General features: G+C 40.4%; 1 protein-coding gene and 1 non-coding gene across 2 annotated transcripts; one reads left to right on the top strand and one right to left on the bottom strand.

Annotated features, from left to right (window-relative positions):
* The first annotated feature begins 595 nt into the window (after positions 1-595).
* On the top strand, positions 596-22,530 carry STEAP4 (STEAP4 metalloreductase). Its single transcript, XM_047753546.1, has 5 exons — positions 596-762; positions 16,345-16,802; positions 17,443-17,970; positions 19,252-19,416; positions 21,320-22,530. Exons 2-5 carry the CDS (start codon positions 16,347-16,349, stop codon positions 21,581-21,583), a joined length of 1,413 nt encoding a protein of 470 aa, XP_047609502.1. The 5' UTR covers positions 596-762; positions 16,345-16,346; the 3' UTR covers positions 21,584-22,530.
* TRNAE-UUC (transfer RNA glutamic acid (anticodon UUC)) lies at positions 7,222-7,293 on the bottom strand. The gene has a single exon. It is a non-coding gene; the product is annotated as a tRNA-Glu (tRNA).
* Positions 22,531-22,910: the final 380 nt, after the last annotated feature.

Here is a 22,910-nt window from a genome sequence, read left to right as displayed (position 1 = left end):
TGTCATGGTTAGTTAACTCTTAAACCACCACAGCTATGACTTTTGAGCTCCTCCTAAGTAGAAAGACATCAATCCAATATATATTATTGCATATTATTATGCAATATTAGAGAGACAGAGTTCTCCTCATCATTCCTCTCTTTCATTTTTTTTTTTTGGGGGGGGGAACCATTTACTCTACCTAGTTTAAGGCGTCCAAATTAAGATCATCCAAGCTATAAGCCCCATAAGAACCCAAGGGTTCTAGGCATAGCGGAAAGATGTTACCTTTTACTCTGAATTAAGACACTATGGCACAGGGGGAAATGCCTAGAAGCCTAAACTAGATGGTGTTTTCTCTCTCTTCAGAGCGGTCCCCCTGCCTCCTTCAGGAAAGGGATCCGTCTCAGCCCCTCCAAGCCTCAACCGCCTGAGGCTACACAGATCCCAAGGGGTCTGGGGAAAACTCTTAAAACCCCGCTGGGGGGAGATCAGTGGCAACCTCCCCAGCAAGAGCGGCAGTGGCAGTACAGGAATTGCTGGTTCCTCCTGCTGCCTGGGATTCCCAGCTCAATCTCTTCCTGGAAGCGCTTTCTTCACCGTCTTCTCTTGTGCAATCTAGTGGGCCCTCCCTCCGCTCTCCGGCCTCTTATACCGAGAGTGGCGAGCCCAGCCGCAGCCCAGAGCAGGAGCGCCGGGCAGCGTCCCCTCCCGGCCCGGCCCTCGGCGAACCCGCAGCAGCTGCGCTGGACCACAGCCGTCTCGGAAGCACCTCTCCCGAAGGTGAGTCGCATTGCTGTTGGCTGTCGCCTTGTACCTTTGCCACATGGCTCCCTTCGCTTATAGTTTCTGCCCACCTCGAACTCCCGCTTGCAGGACCTCGCTCCTCACACCTGCTTGCTCTGGGAAGAAGGTGCAAAGCCGCCCCAAGGGTGTGCGATTTAGCAAGCGTCTTACTTCCTGGAGGTTTATCGCTCCTCGCTTCCCTGGGGAGCAGAGGGGCTGGAGAAGGAAGACTTAGGGGTTTGGATTCCTCACTGTATCTAACTTCTGGATAAAGGACTCAGATCTGAGTCCGCTTCTTGACCAAGGACTGAAAATATGTCCTGAGATCTGCAGCCCCTTCCATCCTTGATCTTGATTGCAGTATCCTTCTCTAGTGTAGCGATGGATTGCTTTTCCAGAGAAAACTTGTTTGGGATGTAATTGATCTTGAAGAGTAAATAAAGCTCGGGTTCCCTGTTTGTCCAGAGTCACCTGGAAAGTAGTTTTTTTTTTTTTTTTTTTCCTGTGGATAGTAATTTAGGAACTTTCTTTAGAAGATGACCGGTATGAGAGAAAGCGAACTGGAGGGAGACGAGGGGAGGGATGGGTGAAGAACTCTGTTCCTAGTTCTCATCAGCTCTCCACCTCAGCCTCAGTTTTCACACATGTAAAATACAAGGCTGTCAGACCAGAGCAGCCACAAAGCCCAACTCTAACAAGGTGAAAATCTGCGACTGAAGAGGTTTGAAATACATTGCAAATTTCATCCATGCTCTAAGTGTAACCAAGTAATTACTTTTTTCATAATAATGTAGGTTTTACTTTTATAGTGAAGCTACCCAGCTGTGGAGAGACAGCCCCTTCTCACTTGAGCATCTTCGCCTTCCACCACATTTATCATTCTGAGAACACCCTCAGCTGTCCAACCCAATTCTTCAGCCTTGCTATGGGAGCATGTCCCATTCCCTATAAGTGGCAGTCTTATAAATGTCACTCACATGAAAGAACCCTTTTTTTTTCCTGATACAGTAGATTTAATTTTACAAAATGGCACATTTATTTGAAGCAGTAACTTGCTTGAGATATGGCCTTTTGCAAGGCCCCGAGTTTTTTCAGAATGCTCTGATTTAGCACTGTGTGAAATTCTACCTGTATGGCAAACATGGCCAGTCCAGAAAACAGGATGGAGCACTCCCTATTGATCAGCCTTCAAGGTTGTAAAAGAAACAGAACAGGTGTATAGAGAAATTGGGTCAGAGCACTCTCTCCATCTGGCAACCTTTATGGTGCTGCTGAAGTTCACCCAGCAACTTAAGGTTCAGAAACCAGCAGGTTCGAGGCCTGACCCCTGACTTGAGACTAACTTCCAGCTCCCTGCCTTGCTTAAACTTGCTAACTGTTGTTAGAAGTAACCAGATAAATTTTTATAAGCCTGTTCATAAAGTGAAAACCCTGGGCTTGGAGCTTGTTCTGAACAGTTCTAGGAAAAACAGATATATTTGTCATGGAATTTTAAAACTGAAGAAACCCTGAGCAGCTACTCTACATGCCCTTATCTCCTAAAGGACCACCCTAAGTCACTCTACCATTATTAACCATTATTATGTAATTAACATTATAACATGATTAAAAGGAGATAGATTCTCTTTTGAAAAGCTTCTGAGTACTCGATTCTGAAGTCACACTCAAAAATACATTCCAGGGTTTCATGATCCTACCACCCAGTTCTCTTTAGAAGTCATTTAGATCTTTAGCCAACTGCTGTTGAAAAATTATTTCCTCTTAAAATCTTAAAAAGGTTAAGAGACTGCTAGTGAAAAAAAAAAAGGACACAATCACCTTTCAAACTTAAAGATTTCCCAGGGCCCCTTGCAAGTTTCTTCAGGTTTGTCCTCTTAAGACGATCTTGTCCTCATTTGCTAAGTGTCTGCAGCTACATTTACCTATAATTCCTACTGTAAGGATCTAGGACTGGCTGTGGATAGTGAAGTTTTCTTTGTGGAATTTTTTTTTTTTTTTTTTGAAGTTGTAGTTAAGCCAGAAGTAATAGAAATAAGGTCTACATGGACAAGGCCTCTGAAGTCATCTGTTTGACTCTGTGCTTTGTACATCCAAAGAGAATGGGCCATTATTTAACTATGAAGACTTTCTGAGCCATTCCATTCAATATGTTCATCCTACCATGATATTTTGGATGACTTTTAGGTGATTTCCAAAATAATTTGAATTAACACTTGTTCTTTTGTTGAGAATAGATTAGACCTACAAGGAATAAAACTAATAACTAAAGGATAATTAATGAATGATAACAAAACATACTTGGCTGACATACCTAAGCAATTTTTTTCTTCCAAAATCATTATGGAAAAAGGAACAAAGAATGCTTGCAGTGTTTGAAGATCATGTTTCAGAAATACACCACTGCAGAAAGAATATAATGTTCTACTCAAAGTAGCATTTCCTTCCGGATTAATGGGGCACGACATGACAAACTAACCTAAATGCTTCTGCACCATGCTCTAGAAGAGTGTAATCTGCCTTGTGCAAAGAAGCCTTACCGTATTGCACTTTGATGGTTGCATATTTCTGAGAAGCTATTGTGAGAGAAGTATGTTGCTTTTAAATGTAGATTATATGATCAGTCTCCATGTCAGGATGAAGGAACATTCACTTTTCATCTTCAAAGGAAGGCAAAGGTGTGCAAAGGGTCATTTGGAAAAGTCAGGAACCATAATTCTGAATGAAAAGAAAGCTAAGAGGTAATGTAACAACAAAGCGCACTACGCCTCCTAGAGGGGGCTTATTTGAACACATAGGAGATCATCTCCAGATACCAAAGGGAAAAATGGCATCAAGCACAGAGCCAAGTGTCCCAATCAGGACTTCCCTGGTAACAGAATGAGTGCTGAGAAGCATGGGAATAGGACAGTGGACTGTCAACACCGATTATACATCTATCTTCTAAACTTCTCCTTGCATAGCGTGTAGAAACAGCTCTGAGCCCACGTTAAACACTGGCTGAAACAATCATGCACAGACTTTGGGGAACAGTCTAGTTTATCACCTTCTCTCTTGTGTAGCACAGTGCCTGGCACAGAGAGGCTTGTTCAACAACCCGCAGTCCTACAAAGATATTGTTGGTAACACAAACATTTATTTTTGAATGAGGCTGACCATTAGGGTGTAGTAGGTTATAATTATGGATGCCCTTGGACTGTACTAGTTAAGAGAGTCAAAGTGTCCAGATTTCAATGAGCTGCCCCCTGGGGAGAAGCATGAGATTGCTTTGTATTGTGCAATATCTATAAAATGAATATGGAAAGTATTACAGCTATTTTTTAAAAGGAGAAAGGCATTGCAGAAACCTTGGTATTTCTTCTCATTAACTTTACTTTTAGTAACCCTAATTATGTTGCTATATAGGGTAAGGTTCATAATAAATTTGTAACTATAATACTTTGGCATTTAATTCATTTTAAAGTGTAATTCATTTTAAAGAGTGACATAATGCGATTAAGGCATTTAATGGAGGTCATGAAAGTTGGACTATTGAATTTTTCAAGACTTTAATTAGTTTAACTTAAGTAAAACACTTGAGCTCTTCTCTAATACCTGAAGGCATGGCATAAGACATGAAGCCTACTGAATGGTTCAAAAGAACTTAGATCAAATCATACTTGTTTTAGAAGTTATCATGCTTCTAGTTATGTCTTCTCCGGTACCCAAGTACTGAAATGATTTCTTTATTCTATTGAATTGCCCTGACGTGGATGGTGTGGGCCATGGGTAGAGGAGGAAGCAATTAGCAAGTTGGCAAATGGTTCACTGCAGTTAATAACAAAAGTGTACCACTGGTTACCCTAGAGTCAAATCCTAAAGTGTGCTTTTTTTTCCCCTCCCTTTTTGATGAACATCTGGAAAATTTTGATGCACAAGCCATATATTTGGGGATGATGGTCTACAATAGAGGTCTCTGTATCTATCTCCCCTGGGAACCAAGAGTTAGCACATCAGGTTTTTTGTTGTTTTTTTTTTTTTTAATCACATCTGTAGTTGTATAATGATCATCACAATCCAATTTCACAGGATTTCCATCCCCCAGCACATCAGGTTTAGAGCCAGATTCATGTTAACTCCATGTGTGGGTTGGAGAGGGCCTGGGACCTTTGCCAGGGTAGAGGAGCCACATGAATTCTGTTTTCATTAAGGACTTAGGAGCCTTTTGAGAAAGGAGGTTCCAAAAGAGAGAGAGGTTTAGGCCTAAAGTGCAGATCAAGGCTGGAAACATGTATCATCCATCAGTCCAAGTATTTTCCCATTTCCTTGCTCACAGGCAGAGTCTGGGGGAAAGGGGATGAGAGTCAAAGAAAAAAGCCCATGATGTGCTGGATAAATGACTCTCTAAGGGAAAAAAAAAAAAAAAAAAACTGTATCCTGAACTGTAGCATTTGCTGATTTCCAGGATATGAAAACTCCCACCATGACTGATTTCAAGCTCTCAGCTGACAAGCTGACTCTGGCCACAGAACTAAAAAAGAGCTGAGATTAAACACCTAGGAATTGGAGTTCCCATGGTGGTGCAGCAGAAATGAATCCAACTAGTATCCATAAGGTTGCAGGTTCGATTTCTGGCCTCCTTCAGTGGGTAGGGGATCTGGGGTTGCTGTGAGCTGTGGTGTAGGTCACAGATGAAGCTCAGATCCCATGTCATTGTGGCTGTGGCGTAGGCCAGCAGCTGCAGCTCCGATTTGACCCCTAGCCTGGGAACTTCCATATGCCTTGGAAGTTTCCTTCCTAAAAAGACAGGGAAAAGAAAAAAAAAATCACCCTAGGAATTAAAAAGGAAGAGCTGTTTCACTAAAATATATCTGCCAACCAGTACTGCTCTCAGGCTTGTACATCAGAGCATAAGATAGGAAAGGAAGGAGGTTCAAGGGCACTTTCTCTCTTGGGGTAAGAAATGGAAGAGCAGCAAGGCCAGATCATGCTCTGGCAAACGCAGGAGATACTCGGGCCATTGGGAGTCCTTGCTTCCAGAGCTAAAGTAGAAAGGGAAGAAAATGGTACCCCAAAAAAGATGAGGGAGACTATGTAAAGGACATGAGAACTCCCTCAGGAGATTTCTAAAAATGGCAAGGAGATACTTTGAGGCAGATTGGAGTTAACCCATCAGCAGGGCAGGGGTGGGGGGTGGGGGGGAGGGGCAGGATCAGATCCACAGCAAAACTGCTCTACCTCCAAACTGATAGTTATCAATATTGAAATCATTCCTAGTGAAATAATTCAAGGTGAACATACATACCATTCATAGGAAATTTATTTAAACAAAGTTAATTCAAAACTGAAGTGATCAAATCACTTCCTAAATATCTGAGTATAATAAGTCTTAGAAAAGCAAAACCCACTAATTGACATCAAATATTCAGTGGATTTTTGTGATCACCAGATTACGCAGTGAGCACATGCTCCTGCAGTGTGTGTGAGCCAAATGCCACCCAGTCTGGGAGGTTGTTGTTTTCTGATGGTGCCAATCCAGGTCCTGATCCTCACCCTGAATCTTTGGTGAAAGACAGATTTTGTAAGAAGTTGTTCAGAATTTAGAATGGGAACAGAGGTCAAGGTAAATTAACTGAGACATGACTGAATTCCTGACCTTGCTGTCATGAGCCCCAGGCTTTAATTGAACGGACAAACCAGCCTAGATAGGGGATAATGAACCCACATGATGAAATTCTTGGCCAGGGACTCATGAAACAACCTTCATTTATCTTGACAGATGCAGCTGAGATCTAAATGTGAAACCAGTGTAGTAAAAAGATTTTAATTGAATTTCACCAAAGAACTGATATTAAAAATAAATTAAATTGCTCCTAAAATATAATTAAAATAAATAATATAGATCTGCATTACCTTGCTCTCCGGGTAATTCATTGGGTGGTAGTGAAATGTTAACTGACAGATCATTTTAGTTGCAGCATGTCATAGCTAGTTTTACTTAATAGCAATTCATGTGGAAATATACATCCCTGTAGAATATTAGTGTAAAGGTTATATTTAGTTATGTCATTTGTGTCATTCTGTTGGCTAGCATAAAAAGGAATCATCAGTACATCAGGATGCTATGGGATAGATAATATATATATACATATATATATACACACATATATATATATATATATTTTTTTTAGGTCTGCACCCACAGCATATGGAGGTTCCCAGGCTAGGGGTCCAATCGGAGCTATAGCTGCTGGCCTACACCACAGCCACAGCAACGTCTGCGACCTACACCACAGCTCACAGCAACGCCAGATCCTTAAACCAGTGAGCGAGGCCAGGGGTCAAACCCACAACCTCATGGTTGTTTCTGCTGCACCATGTTGGGAACTCCTAGGGATAGATAATATTTTAATGGCATGTATTTTTTTTTTTTTTTTTTTTGGCCATGGTGTGTAGCAGCTTTATGTGGTGGGATCTCAGTTCCCAGGCCAGGGATTGAACCTGGGCCACAGTGGTGAAAGCACTGAGTCCTAACCACTAAACCACCAGGGAACTTCCCAGATACATAATATTTTCTCGCAAAAGAACTGAGAGTTTTTCAGCAACCAACCTGAAGTGGTTTCTTTATTTGCTTTTTTTTTTTTCCGCTTTTTTAAGGTCGAACCTGCAGCATATAGAAATTTACAGGCTAGGGGTCAAATCCACCAGAGCTGCATCAGTCCAAGTTGCATCTGTGACCTATGCTAGATCCATAACCCACTGATTCATTCGAGGCCAGAACCCTCATCCTCATGGACACTATGGTGCGTTCTGAACGTGCTGAGCCACAATAGAAACTCCCCAGTTTAAGAGCTTTTAGTGATAGATTTGTGTTAGTCTATGCCTGTTACCAACAGAGCTACTTCTAACAACCAGCTAAAATAAAAAATGTGGAGTTCCTGTTGTGGCTCAGTGGTAACAAAACTGACTAGTATCCACAAGGACACGGGTTTGATCCCTAGCCTCGCTCAGTAGGTTAAGGATCCGGTGTTGCAGGGAGCTGTGGTGTAGGTCACAGACATAGCTTGGATCCCGCATTGCTGCAGCTCTGGCATAGGCAGGCGGCTACAGCTCTGATTTGATCCCTAGCCCAGGAACTTCCATATGCCATGGGTGTGTCCCTAAAAAGCAAAACAAACAAACAAACAAATAAATAAAGTACTATTATATTTTCAAATAACATATACAGTCTGAAGAAGATCGAACTGTCAAAAAATTAGAAAAATTCATTGATTAGAGGCACATTAATTTTTTTATAATTGCAATCAGTGGCCTTTTTGAACCAAAGGCTTCTGATTTTGCTGCAATGATATATACCTGTCAGTAAAAGAATATGTGTTTAAGTGTGAGCATGCTTGCTTTCCCTAAAGAGCTTTGATCTCACTAAATACAGAAATAGCTCAGTGAATAAATTGGATGGGTTCATGTATTATTGTAAGGTTTTACATTTTTAATTTTTTTATTCAATTGTCCCTGGGATCTATTAAAACAAATGCACTGAATCGCAGGAAGTCTGGTCTCATTGCCGAACTCCCTCTCCCACCCCCCGTGCCTTGTGATGAAAGGAAATATTTGATTGATGAGCTTCAGCTCATTACAAAGATATTGTCAAGCCATCCTAGGCTTTCAGGTTGAAACTCAGAAGGAATAATAAAACAGAAAGGAGGGGGAGAAAATCCCTGTTTACAGGCATCAAATTAAAATGAAAACTCCTGTCACTTATAGAGTTTGAAAGTTATTTGTATTCATACTCCCGGGGATGTATCAAGCCGGATCACTGGCTTTGTGTGCTGCAGCACTGTTGGAGTGGAGAGAGGAGGATTGTGGGACAGTCACTTCAGAACGCAAAGCTGAATTCTCAAACGGGGAATGGGGCGGAATGGCTGTAATACTGGTTTCATCCAAGTGTAAAGAAGCTGCTGCTCTATGGCACCATGTGAGGGTTGCTAGGAAGGAGCATCGTCGTGGATGCCTGGGTGGATTGGATCAAACTCTAACTTGTAGCCCTTGGAAGACAACACGTCAGTTTCCTCGAGCGAGTTACAGAGCAGAGCCCACCACGTCTGGAGTCTGGCATCCCTTGCTCTCTCCCTTGAGGGGTCTGCACATTTGCTTTTGCCTCCAGTTTTCATAAAAATAGGAATTCGAGGCTTTCGATCCAGCCAATGATGATTTCGAGGAAGAAATTGTAAATCAGGTGAAATGTTTCTGTCACCCCTGATGAGCTCATCAACAGCCAGTTCTCCCTCTGCTCTTCCCCTCCCACCATCCCTCTCCAAAAAAGATACCCACTCTCTTCCCATCCCCAGCAGTTCTCCGCCCTGGATGCTCTTTAGAACTGATTGGTTTGGTTTTTGGGGTTTGTTTGTTTGTTTTTATTCTTTTTAAGGCTGCACCTGCCCCAAGGCATATAGACGTTCCTAGCCTAGGGGTCAAATCAGAGGTGCAGCTGAGGTCTACACCACAACCAGGGCAACACTGAATCTGAGCTGCAACCTGCAACTGCAGCTTGTGGCAATGCCAGGCCTCATGGACACTATGTTGAGTTCTTAACCTGCCAAGCAACAACAAGAACTCCCAATTTGGTTTTTAAAAAATACAGATGTTGTCTCAGAACAATTGATTCAGAATCTCAGGAGGTGGTACCCTAGCATTTACTAGCACTGATTCTTTAAGTAAAAGCATTTAAAATGTGCAATTATTGGAGTTCCCTTCATAGCTCAGCAATTAACGGACCTGACTAGAATCTGTGAGGATGCAGGTTTGATCCCTGGCCCCTCTCAGTGGGTCAGGGATCTGGTGTGGCTGTGAGCTGTGGTATAGGTCACAGATGCAGCTCGGATCTGGTGTTGCTATGGCTGTGGCTGTGGCTGGCAGCTACAGCTACACATCCAATTTGACCCCTAGCCCAGGAACTTCCATATGCTGCAGGTGTGGCCCTAAAAAGACAAAAAAAATAATAATAATAAAATAAAATAAGCAATTATTTTAATGCTATTCTGACATTTCCAAACAGGACATCCAAATAGAATAAGCAGATGAAGTCCATACCCTGGCCTCAACACTAAAAAAGGAATGAACTACTGATCACACCCACCAACTTGGATGGATCTCAAGGGCATTATGCTAACTGAAAAAAAAGCCAATATGAAAAGGTTACATTTGGTCTGATTTCACTTATATAGCATTCTCTAAATGATAAAAAATTACAGAGTTAGAGAACAGATTAATGACTCCCAGAGGTTCAGGGAAGCAGATAATGTGACTATAAAGGGCAGGTGATGGAATAGTTCTGCGTCCTGCTTGCAGTAGTGGGTACAGGAATCTCCACATGGGATGAAATGACACAGAATTACACACACCCCATGCTGTGATGTCAGCTTCCCAGTTTGGCTACTGTCCTCTGTGTAAAATGTAAGCATTGGAAGAAATGGGAAAGGAAACACAGGAACCATGTGTCCTTCCTCTAAACCTCCTGCGAATCTATGATTATTTCACACAAAAAGATTTTTTTTTTCTTTTGGCCATGCCCTCAGCATGTGGGCAGAGGTCAAACCTGCACCACAGCAGGGACCCAAGCCACAGCAGTGACAATGCCAAATCCTTAACCCACTGAGCCGCCAGGCAACTCCAAAGCGTTTTTTTTTTGGTTTTGGTTTTGCTGATAACATTAATTTGGTACATATCAGCATGTTAAATGTGAGTATTTTTATCCCATTTGGATGTTCCATGTTTTTAATATCCTAGAATCCTCCAAAGCGGAAACTGTTCTGGGTATCTCTGACCTCTGACCTCTGCGAGGTGAGAGAAGTAAAATACAAGCCAGGCTGGCCCTAATATCCTGGTGGGATGCCCTGTTGGGACCACCCAGAGGAAGGCTGCCTCAGAGCCCTGGGGCGGGATCCACAGGACGTGAGACTGGACGTGACACACACCATGTGTTCTCTCATCACACACACACACACACACACACACAACACACACACAAGCTTCGTCGTGGCGGCTGCTCCCACAGCCCTCGGCCACCTTTATTTGCATGGCATCTCTGGTTTCCAGTCTCTACATAAACACTCTCGTGGGATCGTTTCACCTGTCTCAGTCCTCCTCTCAAAGAGCCTTTCTGGGAGATGTCCTCGTAAGAGGCAAAAATGAGTCCTGGAGATTTTCCAGACCAGAGGATGTTCTTTTTTGTTTCCTGTCACATAAGCGAGGTTTGTAAAGAGCTGAAGGAAGGAGAGGTGACAACTATGCTATGTTTTAACTATCTAACCCATCTTTCCATTTATAACTCTGCTTCCTAATTCCACTTTTCCTATCTGCTTTATTTCATACATTTATGTGTAAAATAAGATTAGGAAAGTTTTGTTGTTTTTTTTTTAAAAACTCTTTGAGACCTAACTGCCTCCATAAATCCATGTTTATACATGGGAGCTGTTTTGAGGTACAGATACTCTGAAATGGGTATAACTTCCTTTTTCCCCTGGTACTTACCATAAAATATACCCTCAACTAGACCTTCCTTGTGGTTTAGAGTGTGCATACATCCCATTTTTTTTAATCGCTCAATGAATTTGTTACATTTGTAGTTGTACAATGATCATCACAATCCAATTTCATACTTCCCATTTTTATGAACTCTTATTATTAGGACATTTTTCCCAGAGCTCAGAATCAAATTCTTTCAAAGAGTTAACTAACTAACTTTTTAATTTTTACATGTTATTTCATCTTGCCAGTTATGGCAACTTAAGGTCAAATCATCCTTCTTTTACCATTGAAAACATAAAATAATTAAATATTGTATTATCCTGGGTTGATTTACAAGCAGAGGCTTGTGCGAAGACAGTTTATCCTGCAAGTGATTCCAGGGAGCAAGGGTGAGGGGCAAGGGGCCTAACCCAGGGAACACAGGAAAGGCAGGACAAGAGCCCATCGAGCTGGCCACTGCTGAGATGAGTGGTGCTCTATGCCTCTGGATCTTTCAGAAGAGCCTTATGAAATATGTCAGAGCTGTGTTCCAGAAGATGACAGTAGAAGCACTTGTCCGTGGAGTCCTGTCCCCCATTGGGCTATGATGGGGCCATGGGCTCCACATGTCTGAGTGCCAAACAGGAACAGGATCAGAGAAGCTCAGGACAAGAATCAAGAGATAAAAGATCTAGAGCCAAAAGTAAGCCTCTGTTAGGCAGTAGAAACCAAGCAGAGTTCAGTTGTTACCCAAGGACTGGAAGTTGAACCAGGGGGATTTGAAGTAGAATTCAAGATGCACGCAACGCAATGAACTTCTATATGAACACCTTTGAACTTCTATAACTTGATGGGGAGTAACTAACTGCCCAATGGAATAAATAAACCCCTTTCTATGACCCCCGCCAGTGATATTTTAATATCTCCTCACTGATTTTGTATCTTCAATTCGCTCAGTGATGTTTCTGAAGGTTTGCGTGAAAATAAATTTTAATGGTTGGGGTAATGGCCCAAGGGTGTTATATTGGATTGCTAAGTGTCAGTTTAAGAGGGAAATACTGAAATAAAATGTGAAAGAATTACAAACGAGAGAAATTCACACTTGAACTGATTTTACGTCTGTGTTTTGATAAATTCATATGCTCTGAAGCCCTTTCACATAGGGTTTTATTTATAAGAAATAAGTAGGGAAAGCAGAAGCTTCTCGAGAATTACTGAGTGGTATTTCAGATAAACTTTATATATTTCCAGTAATCACAGTTATAGAAGCATAATTAATCCTTACTTTATAGGATTTATATAATTACTATATTAATTAGATAATTATAGTGTATTAAATACTTATTAACAAGTTTGTTGAGTACTTGCTATGTCTCAAGAATTGCTCTAAGGTACACTAATTATCTGATCCTCACGATGTCTCTAAAGTAGGAACTCTCTTATCTCTCACTTTAAAGATGATGAAACTGAGACACAAAGTGTTTGAGTAATTGACTCGAGGTCACATTGCAAACAATATTAGTGTAGTATAGTCAATATCTTCATTAAAAAAATATATAATGGCAGCTTAGAACAAATGAAAGTAAGAGCCACATGGTCAAAATAGAGTCTGGGCTTACTCTCTGTCTGCAATGATGATCATGAGAAAATGTCAATAAAGACATCCTCTCTCTCATTGCAGAACACTGACAACTTTGTCCAATCTGTATTTTGCTTTCCAATGTTTGTCCCAACGCAAGAGAGGGAAAAATCATATATTAGGATAAAGAATGGAGAGAAAGTGAAGGGATAGCCAGGCACACTGGCATTCTTACAACACACCAGCATCTACAAAGTGGAATAATTAAGCACCATTCAGCAGTTTTGAGGGTTTGAGTTTTAACAATTAGTGACTAACTGATTAGCAATATAATATAAATTGCTACACTGGTTTGCATTTGTAGATGCTGCTAAGAACTTTTCAAAGGCACGGTAGTGTTTCATAGGTGCCTTCCTGGATCATGCCTTTTTCTGATACAGTTCAGGATATCAATCATCAGCTAGTTTATAAAATGATTCCGTTCTTGTGCTTAATTCGACTCTTCAGAGTTTCTGAGGATTTGCAATAAAATCTTCTATTTCTTGTCTCTTTTCGCCATGACTTCTGCCTACGTACAAAGGTCTGACTGGTCTGCTTGTGATAGAGATAACACGCCCTCCATAAGCTCAGGTGTTTTCCACAGGCTAAAATGGAAAGGACAAAGTTCTGAAACTTTACTACAAAGGCACGAGCTTCATAAGCTCTACAAGCTTTGTGAAAATTCACCACTGGGTCCTGTTTGAAATGCCACATCAAATGCCCTGAGTTTTCCTTTAAACTCATTTGTGTGAAGGAAGTAAAGCCCCTACAAACATGGTCCCCTGCTCCTTCTCCTTACCTCCCCTCACTGCCAGTGCTCACTCTGTCATCACTCAGCTTCCTCTTGATAATGGACCTCACACTATTATGATCTTTTTTTAAATTATTATTATCAGTTCCGTTTTACCCTACCTTGTACTTTGGGTAAGACTAAAAGATCTTTAACTATATTGAAAAGTTGTTGAGATGAACTGTCAGCTTTTGACCAGTTTTCTAGTGGACAATTGGTTTTACTGATTTGTATTTATTAAAAAATACTTTTTTTTTCCCCCAATTTGCTTATCTTCTGACTTTGCTTACCCTGACTTTTTGCTTTGCAGGTATTACTTATTTTTATGTAATCACATTTATCTCTTTATTCTTTAATGGTTTCAAGGATTTGTGATATAGGAAAAGGGCCTTTCCCCCCTAAGTTTATAAAAGAATTCTCCATGGCTTCTTCTGTTCTATTATAGTTCCATTAAAAAAAATAGGTTTAAATCTTCAATATATTTTGAATTTACCTTGGGGAGGAATGTAAGTTATCATTAACTTTTTTCTCCCAATTGGCTCTTTGCCGGTCACAGTATTACCTACTGAATAAGCCATCTTTTTCTCATGGACTGCCATCTTGATCATATATATATATATATATGTATGTATATATGTATGTATATATATATATTTAGGTTCATTTCTGTATTTTTTTACTCTATTCCACTGAACATTTGCTATTCCTGTGACAGTGCCATCTTATTTATTTTAGCTTTATAATATTTTAATGTTTAATAGAAATAGCCCCCCACTTATTACCTTACTTTTCAGAATTTATAGTTTAAATCAGAGAAAACTGAACCTTCCCATTTGGTAGTATGATATATAGTTTCATTTATATGACTCTTCTCTGAGTCTTACATATATTTAAAAATTTTTTTCAAATAGATCTTGTACATATCTCATTGCCTTAAGTTTATTCCTAAATATTCTATTTGTTGCAGCCGTGAATAGGGCCCTTTCTTCTATTAAATCTTCAAACTGTTTTTTTTTTTTTCCCATATAAGAAGAGTATTGATATTAGGTGGGTTCCCAGATGAATTGTTTTTATATGGGTGGCACTTTTTCAGTTGACTTCGACTTTTCGAAGACTATGCAATTCTATCATCTGCAACCCTTTTAAATTTCTACATCTCTAATTTCTTTCTCCAGTCTGGTTGTATTAGCTAGAATTTACAAACAATAATGTGATCATAGCAGATATATATTTGTCTGGTTTATGACTTTACTAGGTATATTTCTAGTAATTCTCTTTTAAGCATGAAACTATATATGTTAAGGAAATATCCATTTGTTCATTTTTAAATATGAATCAAGAATATGGATGCAAACTCTTGCCTTCAGAATGAATTAGCAATGAGATCCTACTGTGTAGCACTGGGAACTATGTCTAGTCACTTATGATGGAGCATGATAATGTGAGAAAATAGAATGTGAACATGTATGTGTAACTGGGTCATCATGCTGTACAATAGAAAAATTGAATTGGGTAAATAATTTAAAAAATAAATAAATAAAATAAATTAATAATAAACGTAAAATTTTAACATAGGTCCATTTAGCATATATAAATATAGCTATATTTTTCTCCTTAAATCTTCTAATATGGTGAGTTCTATTAATAGATTTTCTTTTTCTTTTCTTTTCTTTTTTTTCTTTTATTGGCTGAGGGATGCATGTACAGCATATGGAAGTACCCAGGCTAGGGGTCATATTGGAACTGGAGTTGCCAGCCTAGGCCACAGCCACAGCAACACAAGATACAAGCCACATCTACGAGCTACACCACAGCTCGCAGCAACACTGGATACTTAACCCACTAAGCAAGGCCAGGGATCAAAGCCGTACCCTCCTTGTTACTAGTCAGGTTCCTTACTGCTGAGCCACAACAGAAACTCCTATTAATAGATTTTCTAATATTGAGTTTACAAAACTAATCTTTACAATTCTAGAACAATTCCATTTGATCAATGTACACTTTCTCTTAAGAGGTTACTAGATTCTGATTGTTATTTGGGGATTTTTTTTTCTTTTTTTCCTTTTTTTTTTTAGGGCCACTCTGGTGGCATATGGAAGTCTAGGGGTCAGATAGAAGCTGTAGCTGCTTGCCTACACTACAGCCACAGCAACACAGGATCCGAGCCACATCTGTGACCGACACCAGAGCTCATGGCAATGGCAGATCCCTGACCCACGGAGTGAGACCAGGGGTAGAACCCAAATCCTCATGGATACTAGTCATTACCACGGAGCCTTGATGGGAACTCCCAATTTGGGATTTTTGTATACTAAATAAATGAATTGGTCTATAACTTCCTTTTTAGTGCTTTCTCTATCAGATCTTATTCTTGAGAACTTTGGGAATTGTGTTCGATAAATGCAGTATCATTGTGATGCATGTCCATAGTTTAAGACATCAACCCGTAAGTGTCTTGGGTTTTTAGTACATTTCTTTATCCAATAGAAGATTTTGTTAAATAAGACTCATAAAAGAATACATAAGACAGTTGTTATTCCTTCCAAATTTTGTACGGAACATGCTTCAGATAATTCATTAGAAGACTCAAACAACAGCAGTCAATCACTGTTTCCTGGGTAAAATTCTCATTAATTTTTTTCCCCAGAACATTCACATTTTGTTGGGTATCTGCATTATTATTTTTCAGTTATGGAGAAAACCTCTACGGACACACTTCCTCTCACCATGATTTCTTCAGAAAAGCAAGAGACTGTCTGTATTTTTGGAACTGGAGATTTTGGAAGATCACTTGGACTTAAAATGCTCCAGTGTGGTTATTCTATTGTTTTTGGAAGTCGAAACCCGGGGATGTCCAGTCTGCTGCCCAGTGGTGCAGAGGTCTTGAGCTACTCAGAAGCTGCCCAGAAATCTGACATTATAATCCTAACCGTCCACAGGGAACATTACGATTTTCTCACACACCTAACTGAGGTTCTCAATGGGAAAATACTGGTTGATGTCAGCAACAATCTCAAAATCAATCAGTATCTGGAATCCAATGCAGAGTACCTCGCTCAGTTGCTGCCAGGAGCCCATGTAGTAAAAGCATTCAACACTATCTCAGCCTGGGCTCTGCAGTCAGGAGCGCTGGATGCAAGTCGCCAGGTAAGTTTAAAACATAGATTTACATGCAATCATCTTTAAAAAGTAAATGTTTTAATAGGAATTTACCCCCAAAGATTCCAAAAGATAACTGCAAAAGAAAACATTTAAATCTGCTAATATGTGCCAGGAATAACTTTCTTGGATTTGACCAAGTCGGGTGGTCAAGTGTAGTGATGTATTTCCCACCTTCTGCATCCTCAGCTTTTAGCTTCATGGAATCCAATGGTGTCAGTGTCTGGAGAACTTTTGTCAGTACCAGAAAATAACAGCTAAACTGTTGATGGATATGCTTTCCACCCCCATTACCTTGTATGAAACAGGTTCCATTTATTCGTTGAGATTAAAAGCAATCCATAAAAGATATGGCAGCCATGCATACAGAAGAAAGATCAACTGTTCACACTATGGAGAACCAAGTCTTATCATATCCGTGTGATATGCCTAAAGCCACTCTCAACTTGAAACCCTGGTATTTAACTAGCCCACATGTCTGTACCCGTTTAAAATATCCTCTTGTCAAATATGCCTTGTTTGAAAAGTAATTAACTACTCTATGGCATTGTTCTACACGGTGCTTATAAAGAATTTCAAAATAATTACTAAAGAAAGAATAAACACAAAATGAATTATTTTAACCCAGGTGTTTGTCTGCGGAAATGACAGAAAAGCCAAGCAGAGAGTGATGGATATTGTTCGTACTCTTGGACTTACTCCGTTGGATAAAGGATCTCTCATGGCAGCCAAAGAAATTGAAAACTACCCCCTGCAACTATTTCCAATGTGGAAGTTCCCCTTCTGTTTGTCTGCTGTTCTGTGTGTCTTCTTCTTTTTCTACTGTGTAATAAGAGATGTAGTCTACCCTTATGTGTATGAAAGAAAAGATAATACATTTCGCCTGGCTATTTCCATTCCCAATCATATCTTTCCAAACACAGCACTCACACTGCTTGCCTTGGTTTACCTCCCTGGTGTTCTTGCTGCCATTCTGCAGCTGTACCGAGGTACAAAATACCGCCGATTTCCAGACTGGCTTGACCACTGGATGCTCTGCAGAAAGCAGCTTGGCTTGGTAGCCTTGGGATTTGCCTTCCTTCACGTCCTCTACACACTTGTGATTCCTATTCGTTATTACGTACGATGGCTCATGAACAACAGAACTGTTGTCCAGGTAAGTCTCTCTTCATCTCTCTTCATTCATCTCTCTTATTCTCCCACTCTTTAAATCCAAGAGGAATCTTGCTGCACCATATTCCATTTTATAGTTACAGAAAATCATTCTTCTAAGCAGCTTTATTTTAAAAAATAACTACAATTAGACACCTCATGTTTGTTTCGGGGGGGGGGGATGGTTGTTTTGTTTTTTAATGAATCCCGTTGGATCTCATACCACTATTGAGAGTGAAAGTTACATCCCCAGGTCAATGCAGGTGCAGATCTGTGCTCCCAGGATTCGCTGGGATACTCACAAACTTGTCAGATTTGGGGACTCGGGAAAACCTAATGACACCTACTTGAATTACATCCATAAATGTAAACCAATGTGTTTTCAAGCTTCTATTTTTATGCGTGTTACTTCCTTTGGGAAGTCAGAACCCACCATCTACGAGTGAGGGGGCGGCCCAACCATGTGTCACAGGAATGTAAACAAATTCGTAAAAGGGTGCTTATAACTCCATTAGTGCTGGACTTGTGGGAACTTGTCCTCAGTTACTGGAAAATTAAACGATTCTGAGCAAACGACAAATATCATTTTCTGCATGGTCAAAAAATTCAGAGAGCATCACCTGAGGGGTCTTAAAGTCCCAGGGGAAGTTTTCCACATCAGCTCTAGTTTGGAAATAATTGATTTTGATCAATCTCATTGCAGTCTCAAAGTTTATGTGTCAATAATTCATGGTTGATGTGTCTGTGAATTTCTCTACATCGCTAACAAATACATGGGAAGTGCTTGGGTAAGAGTCCTGTTGCAGGGGCCAGATTTCTCTCAATCTGTAGCATGACAGGCTTGATGCTATATTACCACATAATAAACATGAAAGAACCCAAAATTCATGAGTGTGGCTCATCGGCATATAAAGTAGGAAAACAGAATCCTGATGTAATTGTTTGAGAACATCAATTTCTGCTTGGGGAAAGAGAAGCCATATGGTAAAGAAGGTTTAAGTAAATATTTACTTTGTTTTAGAATTTGTAGGGTCCATTAAAGCTCCCTACACAACTCCTAGAGTCAACTGTCATAATAACATCCCAACAGAATCAATGACTTTTTCTACCAAAAATATTATGTTTAAGTGTATTTTTCTCTACAATTATGTTTCACTGATTATTACAAAGTGTTACACAACTTGCCTTGAGCAAAGAAACCATACAGAGGTATTTTTTGATCCCCTTAAAATGTGGGCACTTTGTAAAAAATGGAATTAAAAAAAATTCTTATAATTTTTCTTAGGCAATAGCCAAGAAAGAAAATCCATTTATTATCTCTACTGCCTGGCTCAGCGATTCCTATTTAGCCCTGGGAATCCTTGGATTTTTCCTGTTTGTACTCTTGGGAATCACTTCCTTGCCATCAGTCAGCAACATGGTCAACTGGAGAGAGTTCCGATTTGTCCAGGTAAGGACTTCACAGTTTAATCCACTTTATTGCAAACTATTCTGGCCGTACACAGAGTCTCATTTTTCTCTCGTACCCTGCATAAATTATTCTTTTGTTCCATCACTTCCCTGGCAATCTCATAAAAATAGCAACTGAAACAAGTTCAAATCAGAAAATGCTAAACTCTGGTACAAAAAGGCAGATCCCATAATGGCTGATTTCTTACCAAGGCATCCCTTTGCCAAGGCCCCTGATCACTCCCCAGAGCCACAGCTAAGAGTACAAAGCGAAAAGCACCCACAAATACTACACCGTGTGTGTGGAGATGTAGTAAGTGCAGGGTGGAGAGAAACCCAAAGACGAAATTTCTACTTCTGAAAATCAATTTTAGAATATGGACTTGGTGATCTGAAAAGGCATATAATGAAATAACCTTTAAACCTTCACGGCAAGATATGCTAGACTGCCATCATACCCGATCCAGTGCTGGCCTGTAAGAGAGGAAAATCGGTGTTTTAATACATCAGCCTCTGGATGCTTCATTAAAGGCAGTTAGTAATTAATTTTATAGACCAGTGGTCTGCAAAGGGTGGTACCTGGACCAGCAGCAACAGCAGCACCTGGCGTCTTATTAGATACAGAAATCCCCTGGCTCCACCCAGAGCTAAGAGAATCAGAAATTCCGGGGTGTGACCCTACAGCTTGTTTTAACAAGCCCTCCAGATGATCCTCTGATGTTCCTTGTGAACCAGTAAAAATGAACAGACCATTAGTAACTGAAACTAGATTTGAACTTTATAGAACTATTTGAATCTCAAAAGTCTTACAGTTTCTCTCCAGGAATAAGTGCAGTCAACATGTTCCCATATTTACACCTTCATTCAAGATATTAAGATGGGGAGTTCCCATTGTGTCTCAATGGAAATGAATCCGACTAGGAACCAGGAAGTTGCAGGTTCGATCCCTGGCCTTGCTCAGTGGGTTAAGGATCCGGCATTGCCGTGAGCTGTGGTGTGGGTTGCAGACGCAGATCGGATCCCGCATTGCTGTGGCTCTGGCATAGGCTGGTGGCTACAGCTCCAATTCAGCCCCTCAGCCCCTAGCCTGGGAACTTCCATATGCCACGGGAACAGCCCAAGAAATGGCAAAAAAAAAAAAAAAGACATTAAGATGAAAATAAACATTGAGCTTTGGATTTAGGTCAAAACAAGCAAACGGCCAAAAGTAAAGTTTGCTAATTGTTCTTTATTGCAAAAGAAGTTAACGAGCATCTGCTTTTAGTCAGCGGCATAATGTGGTGCTTCTTTTTTTTTTTTTTTTGTCTTTTTAGGGTCACACCCATGGCCCATGGAGGTTCCCAGGCTAGGGGTCGAATCCAAGCTACAGCTGCCGGCCTACACAACAACCATAGCAACTCGGGATCCAAGCAGCGTCTGTGACCTACACCACAGCCCACAACAACGCTGGGTACTTAACCCATTGAGTGAGGCCAGGGATTGAACCTGCATCCTCATGGATGCTAGTCAGATTCGTTTCCACTGAGCCATGATGGAAACTCCTTTTAAAAAAAAAAAGAAAAAAAATGTGGTGCTTCTTGAGAACATATCAGGCCTCTAGCAAAGGTGATCCAGGCAAGCATTTTCCCATTGAAGAAGAGGTACATTATTTATTCTAACTAAAGAATTTACCCCTGGGAAATTTTCTCATCCAGTCAGGTTAAGATGAAACCATCATGTCATGTGTAAACATTAAAAAAAAAAAATGAAATACTGATCATCCTGAAGGAGCCAATATACACAGCAGCATTCTAAATGTTACAGGTTTCAAAGGCCTGTGGCTGTTGACAAGTACCTTTCACTGTTTTCCACTGTTTCAATACTATGTTAAGGTATATGTTTTTGTTTTTGTTTCTTGCTTATAGTCCAAACTGGGCTATTTGACCCTGATCTTGTGCACAGCCCATACCCTTGTGTACGGCGGGAGGAGATTCCTTGATCCCTCGACCCTCAAGTGGTATCTTCCATCAGCCTACGTGATAGCGCTGATCATCCCTTGCACCCTGCTGGTGGTCAAGTTCATCCTCATCCTGCCGTGTATAGACAAGCCCCTCACCCGGATCCGCCAGGGCTGGGAAAGGAACCCCAAATTCTTGGAATCGGCCCTCAATGGAAAAACAGATCTTTAAAGCAAGGTTCAGTTCACCCAGATTTCTGAACTGTGGTGTCCTACGTTCAGAGAAGAATGATGGGGACAGTCAAGAAAGTACTTTTCTCCCTCCATGGCGTGAAGGTTGTGAACCAAGAAAGAAATCACACATGGCTTTGAGAAGTGGACACCAGTTTATCTCGGTCGGGGCTGTAATGAATCAGGGCTAGTCCCTGCCTCTGGCGGGGGCGGGGGGGGGGGCAGAGATCATGATTTTGTCATAGTTTTTTGATTTCACATTAATCATAGCTTTGTGATTTCACACCAACAAGCTTCTTTGTTGTGGGCAACATGTATGACCTAATGTTTTGCAAAATCCAGGGGAAGTATTTGCAACTTCCTTCTCGGGCACAAGGGCTGAGTAGAGTGAAAGAGAAAACAGTAAGAGGGTAGCTGCTGCTAAAGGCTTTAACAGATATGTCTGAAGAATAAGGCTGATGAAGTAAAAGGAATGAATTTTTTCTGTTTTTTAGGAAGTACAGGTGATCATAAATATTGCCATGGTGAATTCTGAACTTACATGTGCTCTTTGATTTTGCTTTTAGCAATACGGATTTACACTGAAGGGCACTATTTTATAACACAATAAAATATCACAATTGATTGGAAGTAAGCATGGGTTGGATATATGCAAATCTATACAGCTGTCATAAGAGCCTTCTTCTACAAAGGATAAAGAATAGGAGAGATTGAGTTAAAATGAGGGAAATCCAGTTGGATTTTCTCAATAAGCAAGGAAGGGTTGATAAAATCCTTTGCAAAAAAAAAAAAATAATAAATTACAAGTAAACCATAATTTGAGACAGCAAGCTAAATACATTTTGTAAAGTTGCATCATATCAGGTTTGGTATTACTTAGGTCTTGTGGTATACTTTATAAATGATAGATTCCAAATGCTGTTCAACATAAATCATCTATGAAATGAATTTCTAGTAATGGAAATATAACTTCTGTAATTTGTCATAGTTTATTGTAAACTTAAACAGTGAAATTAAATGAATAACGAAAATGTAAGTTGGACTGATACACAGAAGAGAGAGAAAGGATGGAGTCTCAGGGGAGAGGGCTGTGAGCAGTAGCTGTGATGGGAGATTTGGCTTATCCTCAGATCCTTGCTGGAATGCAGGATCGATCTCTCTGCTTTTCTGCACTGATGGTGCCATTTCCAAGATGACCTTCAGCAGGATTAGCCTTCCTGGCTCTTGCATGGAGCTGAGAGAAGCCTTATCCAGAGCCTTGCCACGTGCCAACATAACCAAAAGCCTTTCCACAGGCTTTGTGCCTAGTCCACAAAGGCCATTCCTTT

This window comes from Phacochoerus africanus, chromosome 11 (genome assembly GCF_016906955.1).
Source record: "Phacochoerus africanus isolate WHEZ1 chromosome 11, ROS_Pafr_v1, whole genome shotgun sequence".
NCBI lineage: Eukaryota > Metazoa > Chordata > Mammalia > Artiodactyla > Suidae > Phacochoerus > Phacochoerus africanus.
This window is presented reverse-complemented; position numbering and strand designations above follow the sequence as displayed.

Coding starts and splice junctions, on each gene's coding strand:
- STEAP4 (XM_047753546.1), top strand. CDS start 16,347: ATGGAGAAAACCTCTACGGACACACTTCCTCTCACCATGATTTCTTCA. Junction 16,803..17,442: donor CGCTGGATGCAAGTCGCCAG/GTAAGTTTAAAA, acceptor ATTTTAACCCAG/GTGTTTGTCTGCGGAAATGA. Junction 17,971..19,251: donor ACAACAGAACTGTTGTCCAG/GTAAGTCTCTCT, acceptor AATTTTTCTTAG/GCAATAGCCAAGAAAGAAAA.